This window comes from Camponotus floridanus, unplaced genomic scaffold, assembly GCF_003227725.1.
Source record: "Camponotus floridanus strain SB8 unplaced genomic scaffold, Cflo_v7.5 scaffold11, whole genome shotgun sequence".
NCBI classification, from domain to species: Eukaryota; Metazoa; Arthropoda; class Insecta; order Hymenoptera; family Formicidae; genus Camponotus; species Camponotus floridanus.
In genome coordinates this window covers 1,424,173-1,436,474 of record NW_020229226.1, presented here as the reverse complement: position 1 = coordinate 1,436,474, position 12,302 = coordinate 1,424,173, and the positions used below count along the sequence as shown (strand labels likewise).

Sequence of the window (12,302 nt, the reverse complement as noted above, 5' to 3'; positions counted from 1 at the left end):
AAAATATCATTTAAATAAAAACATATTACATTCGTTTAAGTTGTATATGTATAATGTACATAATATAAAAATCTCTACCGATTTACTAGAAACAGACGCAGCTGTCTAAAGCACTAAACTGCACCTAATTTTACTGTGATACATTGTAAGATACTACCAGAAAACTTGTGAACTCACCACTGGTCTACTATGCTAATACATTCGATGCAATAATACGATCGAAACATTCGTAATACTGATACTCAATTTCTTTCATCACCAATTATTGATCGCGTAATGATATAAAAGACGGATCATTCTATATTTCCATAAAATCCTAGATTCTACATGCAGAAAAATCGTCGTAATTCTCATCTCGCTCTCTTCGATTAAGATTCCGACGAATAACAGAACGAATTTGTCAAGTAGTCACAGACATTTATGTATAAGAGCGCTTTAAAGTAGAAAGAAAGAAGTATGTTTGTCAATTGTACATATATTGTGCCAATACAGTAGTTGTATATATTGCGCACTGATTGCGATATCATAATTGTAAATCACAATTCAAGAAAATAAGTAAATATTACAGTAAATTAAGTAAAACAATTTTGTCGACATAAGAATTGTAAATAATACTCAATTATTCTCTTTTTAAGTTTGTTATGTATGTAAAAATAAGATTTTTATGAAATTCTATTTGTATTAATTTTGTAAAGTTTTATTTATTATTCATAGTTTATCGCTGTAATAACTTAAATCATTGACAAAACAGAAAATTTATAAAACAAAATTTATTTAAATGTACGTCACTTATTGCCAATAATACAATCTTCCTTCCTCTTTAAAGAATTGAATATTCTATAACAATACAATCTCAGCTTCTCATTATTTTCACCGCTCTTCTAAAATTATCATTATTTTTCTTTATTTTTAGATTGTAAAAGTAAATTGCCAAGTAAAATGATTGAGAAGCTAAGAAATGACATATAGAAATTTTATATTTTATAAATATAAAATTTCTATCATTTTAAAAATCATTTATAAATATTTTATAATATTTTATAAATATATTTTAATGCAATACGTACATGTCTTCAGCATGCGCAAGAGTGACGAGAGTAAAAGCAAGCGTGAGGATACAGAGGAAAGTGAAGATGAGGGAGCTCGCGAGGGAAGTAAGAGACAGCGAAAGGATGGACGAGAGGCGGCTGCCACCCGCACACCGCCCTAGCGCCACCCAACCCATTCTATGTCATCTGAAATAAAGAAAATAGTATTTTTTATCAATGTTAAAAAATGTCTTAATTCTTAATGTAAGTTAAAATTAAGTTAAAATTATGGTTTCTCTTATTTTGCAAGAATAAAGTTTTTCAAAAGACTTATTGATAAAAAATAAATTGATCGTAATTTGTTGTGATCTTACACTACTCACTTAAAAAATATCGTTCAAAATATAGAAATAGATCGTAATGATTAAGATTACGATTATTTACTTAATACTTATACAATAAATATGTACGATAATTTAATAATTTTATTATATATATATATATATATATATATATATATATATAATAGTATACAAATTATTAAGTATGCATTGATTGATAAAATTTAATTTTCAGTTTTTAATAATATAATGGACGTTTTAATATTAAGTTTTTATTTTCAAAGAATTGTAATAAAATAAGAATATTCGTTTTTTAGCTATATATTTATGTGAAGAATAAAGAATAAGAATGACAAATGATTCATTTTGTAACGAATTTTAAGAATAAAGAATTAAATATTTTCTTATGGTTTCATAATTGTAAAAGATATTTCTGTAAGTATAATTTTGTCTAATTAAAGATTCATTTAACTAACAATAGAAACGATAGAAAACAAATGTTTAAATATACTTCTTTATGTGCATGATAATATTTTACACATAATATCAAGTTTCGCTCCATACATTTAAAAATCTTACACTGTTTCTCAAACTGAGAGGAAGGGCGAAATAAAAGTAATTAAATGTGTACAAAGGAATAAAACATATTTTTTGACAATTAAATATATATTTATTAAACATATTTATAAGAATATATTTATTAAAGATTGAAATATTATTAGGAATTCATTTTTACGCCCACTGCGCTATTGTTGCTGTAGCTACGATTGTTTCTTTTTTTATTCAGTTTTTTTTCTTTATTCTTTATGTATAATTACATCACACAGGAATAATTCACCTTTATATTATTCTTAAGTAGATACTATTGTTTTTTCTGTTGTTAAATATTAGTTGACGCTCATTTCAATACTGTATTCTGTATTATCTTTTTCGATGTCAAGTTTAATAAATTTATATCTACCAGCACATCGTGTCATATATTCTGCTCAATAAATACATTTATAGAAAATCATTTATTAAAAAAATTATCAAAGTCAAATTTTTTAAATGAATAGTTTGAACTAATCATTCATATGTAAGTTTTTATTATTATTGATATTAAGTTATTTTCCGGAAGAAATTGTCGTGAAGTATTAATTTTATTACTTTTTTGTTTTGGATGATTAAAATATATTATATTACAAATATATTATAACAAGAAATTATATTTTAAATGATTCTGGAGCAACGTGTTTAAGCCTAAGACATTATTCGGCCAAAACTTCCGAAAAAAGAATCAATTGTTTTTTTTTTTACATCAATTGATTCCTCCCATTATTTTGAGCATAAAACTATTGAGATAATATCATCAAAAGCGGAATATTTTACGAGATATTTTATAATTTACAAAATTAAGAAATTATTTTAAGTTCATAACTTGGAAAAGTACTTAATAAAAAATACTTTATTATAATATTTTAAAAAGTTCTCGTGGAAAGCTATAAAAATATATAATAAAAATGGGGTGTCTATTTAAAAATTTCAAGGTATGACTTTGATAACGTTATTCAATATCATATTAATATTATTATGTAATGCACTACTTGAAATTCTATAACTTTTGTATAAGGATATTTTTCGCAAACTTCTTAATATTTTTGGAAATATTAAGAAGTACTGATTTTTTTGAAAACTCTGTATATATATATATATATATATATATATATATATATAGCTTATGATTATATTTAATTTAATAGCTTGAAAAACGACGCTGATTAAATAATTCTTATTTAATAATTTCTTTTTTGTTAAGCATTGTAGAGAAAAATGATTGAGCATTTTTTTGACTTATTTCTCATTTTAAAATAGCGCTAATTTTGTGGATGCAAATTATAATCTATTACAAATTACATTCTATATGTATAGGATGTACTTTTAATTGCCTATTCCGAATATCTCAATGACATATTTTCCTTGAAAATAATTCAGACAAAAGTTATACGATTTGGAAAGAAAAAAAAGATAGAAATATTAGTTTAACTTCGGATGTTGATGCTAAGGCTATGTGCAGGTCGGCTTCAATTTTCGAATTATTTGGCTGAGACATTTAAAATAGAACAGCCTGTATATACACATATATTCTCAGTGTCCTTGTTGTTTGAATTTTAGATTTATTATTTTGATTAAACAATTTTAAAATGAAAAAATGTTTACATGAGATAGATGTTTACATAAGGTAAATAAAACATCTTTGTTTTTCTATATATTTAACAAATTTCTATCACTATGCCACACCAATCGAAAGTGTTATAGTGACACATTAACGTCATTGTGTAATAGAAACGAAAAGAGAACATCGCGAACAGTGATAGTGAGCAACGGCAGTCAAACCGATAAAAGCTAGTATAAACGCTACCAACAGCATATAGCTGATGTCGTCCGATCAATACGGAACATTGCGGTACCAGACGCTATAGATATGTCACGTGGCTCAACCCGTTTCATTCTAAGAGTGCGCGCGCGATTTTCATGCACGCTCTCCTCGCGCTTTGTGACCTCACAAATTTCAGCCCACTCCCACAATTCTATCTTCATCTATATTATGTGCATAACTGGCACCTTGTTGGAACTCTCTAATAAATCTTTTACATAATGCTACTTTACATGTCAAAGTATTATAGTATACTTAATTCTCCCTCCCCCCCCCCCCCGTGCAATATTAATTTTTTCAATGGAAAGTATTTTGACTAACATAAAACTCTGAAATGTTTACAATGTTTATAAAATATTTGAAGATTGTTAACGCCGAAATATTTATATTTTAAATATTATAGTTATACGTAATGATAATTTGATAATTATACGTTTCTTTAATATTATTTTGTAATGTACAATTAATTAATGCAAAAATAATTAATTGTATTGATAATGGAAAAAAAATTTCGTGAGACAGTTTAATTGATTTTACAAGTAGTTTTATTATTTTAGTTCATCATTTGTGGCAGTAAAGAAATTTGATTGTATAACAAACATTTGTCAAATCAATGGGTTTATTAACAATAAAGTAAAGGACGAACTTAATTCATCCACATTGAATCTAAAACAATGGTCGTGAGAGGATCTGTGGAAATGAAAGAAAGACTGTCTATATTTACTTAAATCCTGACACATGAATTATCGGTAAAATGATAAAGGGCGATTACGCGAAGAATGATTACGTAAAACAGAAAAATAAAAGATGAGAAATAGATGAAAAACAAGATTGCGCACGGATATTGCGATATAATTTTATGAAGAAACAAAAAATTGTCGAACTATGAATTGAATAAATGAGGAAATTACTAATTGTAAAAATATAAAAAGAAATATTCGTAAAAGTACATTAATTATTTAAACTACAAGTTTTACAATTAGTTATTTGCTCTCATTTGTTTCAGTAACATTGTTTGACAATTATATATTGAATAAAAACTTAAAATTTTTTAAATAGAAGAATAAAAGGCAATAAATAGCAATAAATAGCAATAAGAGCAATAAATAAAATGTAATAAATAAAGGGTTAATAAATTTATTAAAAGCAACATTAATCAAAGTACAAATGCAAATGTTTCGATCCAGTATAAGACTTGTTAACTGTATTTGTTAAGGTCTTTGCACATAACAAATTTTTATTAATCGTTTGTAATCGTAAATTCGTAAGAAAATTGATAAATTATAGTCGATTATTCTTTCTACAGTAGAAGAATATTCAACTAATCAATGTTCTTATAGACTTACGATTACAATTAGAAATTTGTTACGTGCAAAAGTTTTTAATTTTCACATATTTTAACTTATATTTCCGATAATTTGTTATGTAATTTTTATTTAATTTATTTTTATTTTTTAGCTGCTATATACTATTATATCGAGTAAATTTTCCGCTATGGGATCTGCTTCTCTTTTTATTTAACTTGCGCGCGATTGGCAAACTAAGGAACATGAACAATTGCACATCGAATTATATCCATTAACATTTGATTATATAATTATTCCTCTGTGGTCAACCAAGCTTAGGAGTGAGATTTGATGAGTAATAGGCAATGATATAAACAGTGTGATTTCGGTTTTTATATGCATTTTCGTTTTGATTCATAATGATAGATTTATTAGGATTTTATATTTTAATTGCGATTCGTTATATGCGTTCTTGTTTTTGACTTAAATACCTTAAATAGGATTATATATTTAATGTTATTAATGTGCTGAAAGAAGGCTCAAAGAATTAAAATATTTGTATTAATAAATACAAATATTTTAATTCTTTGAGCCTTAATACGTTGCTCTTAATAAATTGATATGCAGTTTACATATAGATTCTCTTATTGTCTTTTAGTCTTATATTCTAATTATCAGAATTTGTTTGTATTTTTAATATTCTAATTATCAGAATTTTTTTGTATTTTTAATATTCTAATTATCGGAATTTTTTTGTAATCTTAATATTTCTGTTATCAAAAAAAAGAAAATTTTAATCTGTTTTAAGGAAATTCTTATTAAATCATTTTTAAACGATTTTTCTTAATTTTCTCTTTTTTGAGAAAACAAGCAAAATAAGAAAATCATTATAAATTGCTAATAACAAACTTATAATATTATAGTTAAAAATGATTATTCCGCATGCCAAAAAGTCTCTGTCAAGTGTTAATACTTTTAGAAATGATATTTTATATAAATAATTTATAGAAAAATAAAAACGTTCTATCACGCCTTATTATTTATTAGAATCCAAAAGTGTAAGATAACTTTACATAACAAAATATTGCTGCAACTTATAACTTTATTTATAGTCTGATATTAAATTATTATCTCATATACATATAGGTATGTTAAAAAAGAAACTTCTGTAAATGTTTAGATTTATCTGTAATTCCTAGTAATAAATTTTATTAAAATATTTCTCTTATCTTCTTTTTCAATATTTTCTCACTGTTTTTAATATTCTTTCACTCTTTTTAACACAGTCATCATTGTTGGAAACAATTTTGATAGGCTTTTCAAGTTCGTAGGTTTGTCTGCGAATTTTCATTGATACTTTGAACTGAAATCGTCGTCTTTTCAAAGTGACTTTTAGTTTAGAAAAAAGAAAAAAATATGGTGTTATCTAGAAATGTTAAAATATCTAAAAAAAGTCTTAAAAAATATCTGTATTATGGAAGAATAACTGCTAGTTTCTTCATCATGCATCGTCTTATCCATTACTATTTTTTACCCATAAATTTTTAACTAAAATGAAGACTGCTTGCTCCATCATTCTGCTCACCTGATTCTGATAGATTTTTTTCTTTTTACTTGAAAGCCATTTTGAATGGAAATCAATTTCAGATGATTCAAAACATTTGTAAGCGGGCTTATGTACAATCCCAAGAAAAGTTTACCAAAACTGTTTTCAGCTCAAGAAGCGTTTTGAATCTCACATTATACTCACGTACCTTAATATGAGGTATGTGACTGGTCGCAATGGAGGCAGGCTGTTGTTATTCGTTGTGTAGGTTTTCCCCTTCAACTTTCACAAGTACTCATTCCTGTATTCGATCTTCTTAATTCACTTTTGTGAATGTAGAAAGTTTTTCAGTATTTAATTATCACTTCAATATGAACGAGCCGCCGTCATTATCTAAAACAATAAAATAATTTTATCAATTATGATACAGTGTTCTTACGATAATGATCATGGAGAAACATTTTTGTGACTAAAAAATATTATTGTGTGTCTCGAATTTTTTATTTAGCAACACAAGCGTAAACATGGATATCGATATTTTATCAAAATATTATGTATTTAATAAAACACATATACATATATATATATATATATATATATATATATATATTGGGTTGGGGAAAAAGTTTCTTCGTATTTTCCGGCAGATGGAATTAGAATCGCATAACCTTGATAATATTAATCGGATCTGTCAATACTTTGTGTGCGTTTGAAAGGTGACATATCATAAAGAAAAAGTAGCAAAAAAGTAGTGATATTTATCTATTCAGTTAAAAGTTATTGCATCTTGAAAATGAGTGAAGAGAAAGAAGAAATTTGATACATTTTAAAATTTTATTTTAAAAAAGGGAAGAATGCAACTCAGGCAGCTAAAAAAATTTGTGATGTTTATGGACATGATGCTGTATCAATACGTGTTGCACAAAGCTGGTTCAAGCGTTTTCAATCTGGAAATTTTAACGTCAAAGATGCACCTCGCTCTGGTCGACCGATCACTGAAAAAGTCGATGAAATTATGGAAATAATTGAACAAGACCGGCATATTAGCAGTCACGAAATCGGTAAGCAACTGAACATCGACCACAAAACAGTTTTAAACCATTTGCAGAAAGCTGGATACAAAAAAAAGCTCGATGTTTGGGTGCCACATGATTTAACAGTCAAAAATTTAATGGATCGATTTTCTATCTGCGAATCATTGTTAAAACGAAACGACATCGAATCATTTTTGAAACGGCTCATAACAGGCAATGAAAAATGGATCACGTATGACAATAATATACGAAAAAGATCGTGGACAAAGCGAAATGAAGTTCCGCAAACTGTGGCAAAGCCAAAATTGACGCCAAGAAAAGTGATGCTGAGTGTGTGGTGGGATTACAAAGGAATCGTTCACTACGAGCTGCTGCCGTCCGGTCAAACAATTGATTCTAACCTTTACTGTCAACAACTGGAAAGATTACGCCAGGCAATTGAGAAAACGCGACCAGAATTGATCAATAGGAAAGGCGTCGTCTTTCATCACGACAACGCGAGACCTCATGTATCTATAGCGACTCGTCAAAAATTAAGAGAACTTGGCTGGGAAGTTTTGATGCACCCACCTTATAGTCCTGACCTTGCACCATCAGACTACCATTTATTTCGATCTCTACAGAACTCTCTTAATGGTACGAAGTTGGCTTCAAGAGAGGCCTGTGAAAATCACTTGTCACAGTTTTTCGCCCAGAAATCACACAAGTTCTACAGTGACGGGATTATGGTTTTACCTCAAAGATGGCAAAAGGTGGTCGAACAAAACGGCACATATTTAATTTCATAAGCTTCATTTCAAATATGAATAAAATTTGTTTCATTTTTGCAATAAAATACGAAGAAACTTTTTCCCCAACCCAATATATATATATATATTACATGAATACAAAAATATACAATATAAAATGGACATTCCATTTTAAAAATTCAAGGTGATATATATATATATATATATATATATATATATATATACATATTAAATATCAAAATTAAAAAGCAAATATAGTTCAATTTAACTATTTTGGCTATGATATATATTAATTTTAAAATTAATTAAAAAATCAAAAATAATGCAAACATTTTATGATATACTAATGATATATATTAACGTAGCTAGAGTAGCTTGAAAATAAAATTTTTGTAGAATCATGTTTGTGATCAGTTAACTTATAAATTGCAACATGTGCGCGCGCAATCTAGATTCTATGCATGCAACATTCGCATTGCGACGTTGACGGTGAAATGTGAGAAACATTAGCATTGGATAACAGAGAATGCTCAAGGATACAATGCTAAACCTTGGCCTCGTGTTCCCGTTCAAGTATATTGTGATCCTTAATTCATTCTTATGTCTTTATAATCGAACAATATAAAAGAATTGTGAAAATTGTGACTGCTTAACAAAGTTATTACTTTTAATTATTTTCATTGCATCATGTTTATTGATTCATATTTTTTCAAAAATTTTCCATTAAAGAATATCTCTTGTAGATTCTTTTATTATTTGGATCTATATGTTGAAATACATATATAAAGTACAATTATATATATTGAATTTTATTTGATAAATAATTTTATTATTGAAACAAATGTATACACACCTAAAAATATTAAATATCAATAATTTTGATGATGATAATAATAATAATTTATATAATATGTATTTCATAATATATTTTTAAAATGTATATTGTGAAATCATAATATATTTTTGCATAAATGCGCACTGTAAGAACAGAAACTTTTTTTCAGAAAAGAAGTATTATTCCAATATATATTTTATTGTTTAAATTTGCTTTTTTTATAAAAAATGATGATATAAAGATGCATTAATTGACAATAACGTATAAGATGTAGAAACTAAACATTTATATAGAAATTATAATTTCGGGTGGGAGTTTTCCACCCGAAATTATAAATTAACAGAGAAAATATTTGATAAAAAATTTTGATTCTCGTTTGAATCAATAATACTAATTATTTTTAGATGGTCGTTGTATTAGAGAAAAAAAAGAAAATATTCATAGATGATTTTAATAATTTTTATGTCAACTAATTAGCTTTATTTTAAAAATCGAATGCTTAGGGCTGCTTCAAACTCCGGTTAATTTATCTGAGTTAATCGTTGATTAACTCAGCCATCAGAATTAAATAGAGTGAGAAAAAGGGACTCTCTCTCTCTCTCTCTCTCTCTCTCTCTATATATATATATATATATATATATATATATATATATTCAATATATATATACAGGGTGGGCCATTTTAAGTGATCCACTCCAATAACTTTTTTATATTTGAATGTACAACAAAATGTTTCAAATAAAAATTGCTTGACTTCGAGGGGGACAGAAGATGGGTGGCAAAAATTTGACCTTGGATAGTCATTTGAAGGTCACATAAAGGTTACCTTTAATTTCTTAAATGGAATCCCCTATTTTTCATTGCATATTCTTGTAGCTTATCTCGAGAGCTTTCCAAAACACTATAATTAAGTACCTTTTCATTAAGTACTTTTTGAGTTATAAGGCTTGAAATAATTTCTTAATTTTACATAAACCATAAAATATCTAGTAAACCATTCATTTTTCGATTATCTTACATACGATTATCTTCATACTTTTATGTACAAAATAATGAGAGGAATCAATTGGTGTAAAGAAAACACATAGTTGTTTCTAAGAAAAAATATGTAATTTGCAATTAACAATTCCATATTTTTTCTTAAAAACAACTGTATGTTTTCTTTACACCAATTGATTCCTTTCATTATTTTGTATATAAAAGTATGAAGGTAAGACAATCGAAAAATGAATGGTTTACTAGATATTTTATGGTTTATGTAAAATTAAGAAATTATTTCAAGTCTTATAACTCAAAAAGTACTTAATGAAAAGGTACTTAATTATAGTGTTTTAGAAAGCTCTCGAGATAAGCTATAAGAATATGCAATGAAAAATAGGGGGTTCCATTTAAGAAATTGAAAGTAACCTTTATGTGACCCTCAAATGACTATCCAAGGTCAAATTTTTGCCACCCATCTTCTGTCCTCCTCGAAGTCAAGCAACTTTTATTTGAAACATTTTGTTGTACATTCAAATATAAAAAAATTATTGGAGTGGATCACTTAAAATGGCCCACCCTGTATATATATATATATATATATATATATATATATATATATATATATATATAATATGTCCATCTTCTGTCACAATACAAGTCTCAGTTCGTCTCATTGAGTCTCAGAGTACAGTGTTCGTGTATACATGAAAAAAGTATGCAATTGTAAACAAGAATAAAAATAATACACTGCGCTAACGTAAACATAGACCGCCGAACTTGAAAAACATTGTTGATGCCTGTAAAAGGACTTCTAAGACGAGAAATGAGACAAAATGTTGTATTACAAAAATCTTAATAACTCAAAAACTAATTATTTCCGGACTTATGTTGAGTAACTTTTTTTTCTTTTCTAAGCATGCAGAATCCATTCCTGAAATTTTGTCCACCACTTATGAAACACCCTGTATCTCTCTCTCTCTCTCTTTCTGCGAGCGAGAGAGATAATAGATATTATACATAAATTCTAATAATAGATGTATTCTAATAATAGATATATAAATTATATATAAATTCTACATAAATAAATAGATATATATATATATATATATATATATATATATATATATATATATATATATAGTCTTTAACATATTGATTATCTAGCACTGATTTCTGTATGTATTTATTTTATGTATATGAGAAAAGTCTATTAACTTCCTAACAAACATATGGAGTGAAAATTGAAATTTAATCCTCAAATTTGTCAATTATGCTTCATATGAAATCATATCATTATTCTTGATATTTATTACATTCAAATTTGTCTTCCATCTGTATTATATTAAAATTGTATCTTGAATCTGTATTTCTCGTATATCTGGATATATAATATGGTTAAATATTTTAAAGCACATTCACACACATTTATATATGTTTTATTTATACGTATACATATATATATATATATATTTTTTAATATATATATATATATATATATATATATATATATATATATAGAGTGTCAGGGCTATCTGTTGCCAAAAAAAGCTTTTGTAACTTACCTCTTTTTAAAACACTATAATAAAATATTTTTTTATCGAGTACTTTTCGAATTTTGAGGCTTGAAATAATTTCTTAATTTTTACATAAATCATAAAATATCTAATAAAATATTCATTTTTCGATTATCTTACCTTAATACTTTTATGTACAAAATAATGAAAGGAATCCATTGGTGTAAAGAAAACACATAATTGTTTTGAAAAAAATATGTAATTGCTCTAGGCTTAAAACTTTGGAATTTTTATGTTTGGAATCGTTGGAAAATAATTGCTTATTTATTCATTATTTATCCATTATTAGATTTATCCATTATGTTGAAATACTTTATTACTTTAATACTTTATTAACATATACAATACTATCAACGAATCTGAAGTATATTATTTAATAATACCTTTTTAAAAGATTGAAGAATTTTATAAAACATAATTGCATGCCTGCCATCTATTTCGGGAAAGTGTCTATTTCGAGCACTTCCTATACAGATAAAAAGAGCTTCATATGGAATATCGGTTTGACTTAAAAA

The 12,302-nt window shown here is 26.4% G+C and overlaps 2 protein-coding genes across 16 annotated transcripts in view; one reads left to right on the top strand and one right to left on the bottom strand.

The window, feature by feature from the left end:
• The window catches only part of LOC105247967 (glutamate-gated chloride channel), an 82,235-nt gene that overhangs the window by 55,213 nt on the left and 14,720 nt on the right, over positions 1-12,302 (bottom strand). For all 15 annotated transcript variants that reach the window (XM_025412889.1, XM_025412896.1, XM_025412899.1 and 12 more), the window contains exons 2-3: positions 6,823-7,007; positions 1,068-1,235 (exon numbers count right to left, since the gene is read on the bottom strand). In XM_025412889.1, coding sequence (XP_025268674.1) covers positions 1,068-1,225 — 158 coding nt within the window. In that variant the 5' untranslated portion in view covers positions 1,226-1,235; positions 6,823-7,007. The remainder of the gene's footprint in view (positions 1-1,067; positions 1,236-6,822; positions 7,008-12,302) is intronic.
• On the top strand, positions 6,829-8,436 carry LOC112639566 (histone-lysine N-methyltransferase SETMAR-like). Its single transcript, XM_025413972.1, has 2 exons — positions 6,829-6,833; positions 7,542-8,436. Exons 1-2 carry the CDS (start codon positions 6,829-6,831, stop codon positions 8,434-8,436), a joined length of 900 nt encoding a protein of 299 aa, XP_025269757.1.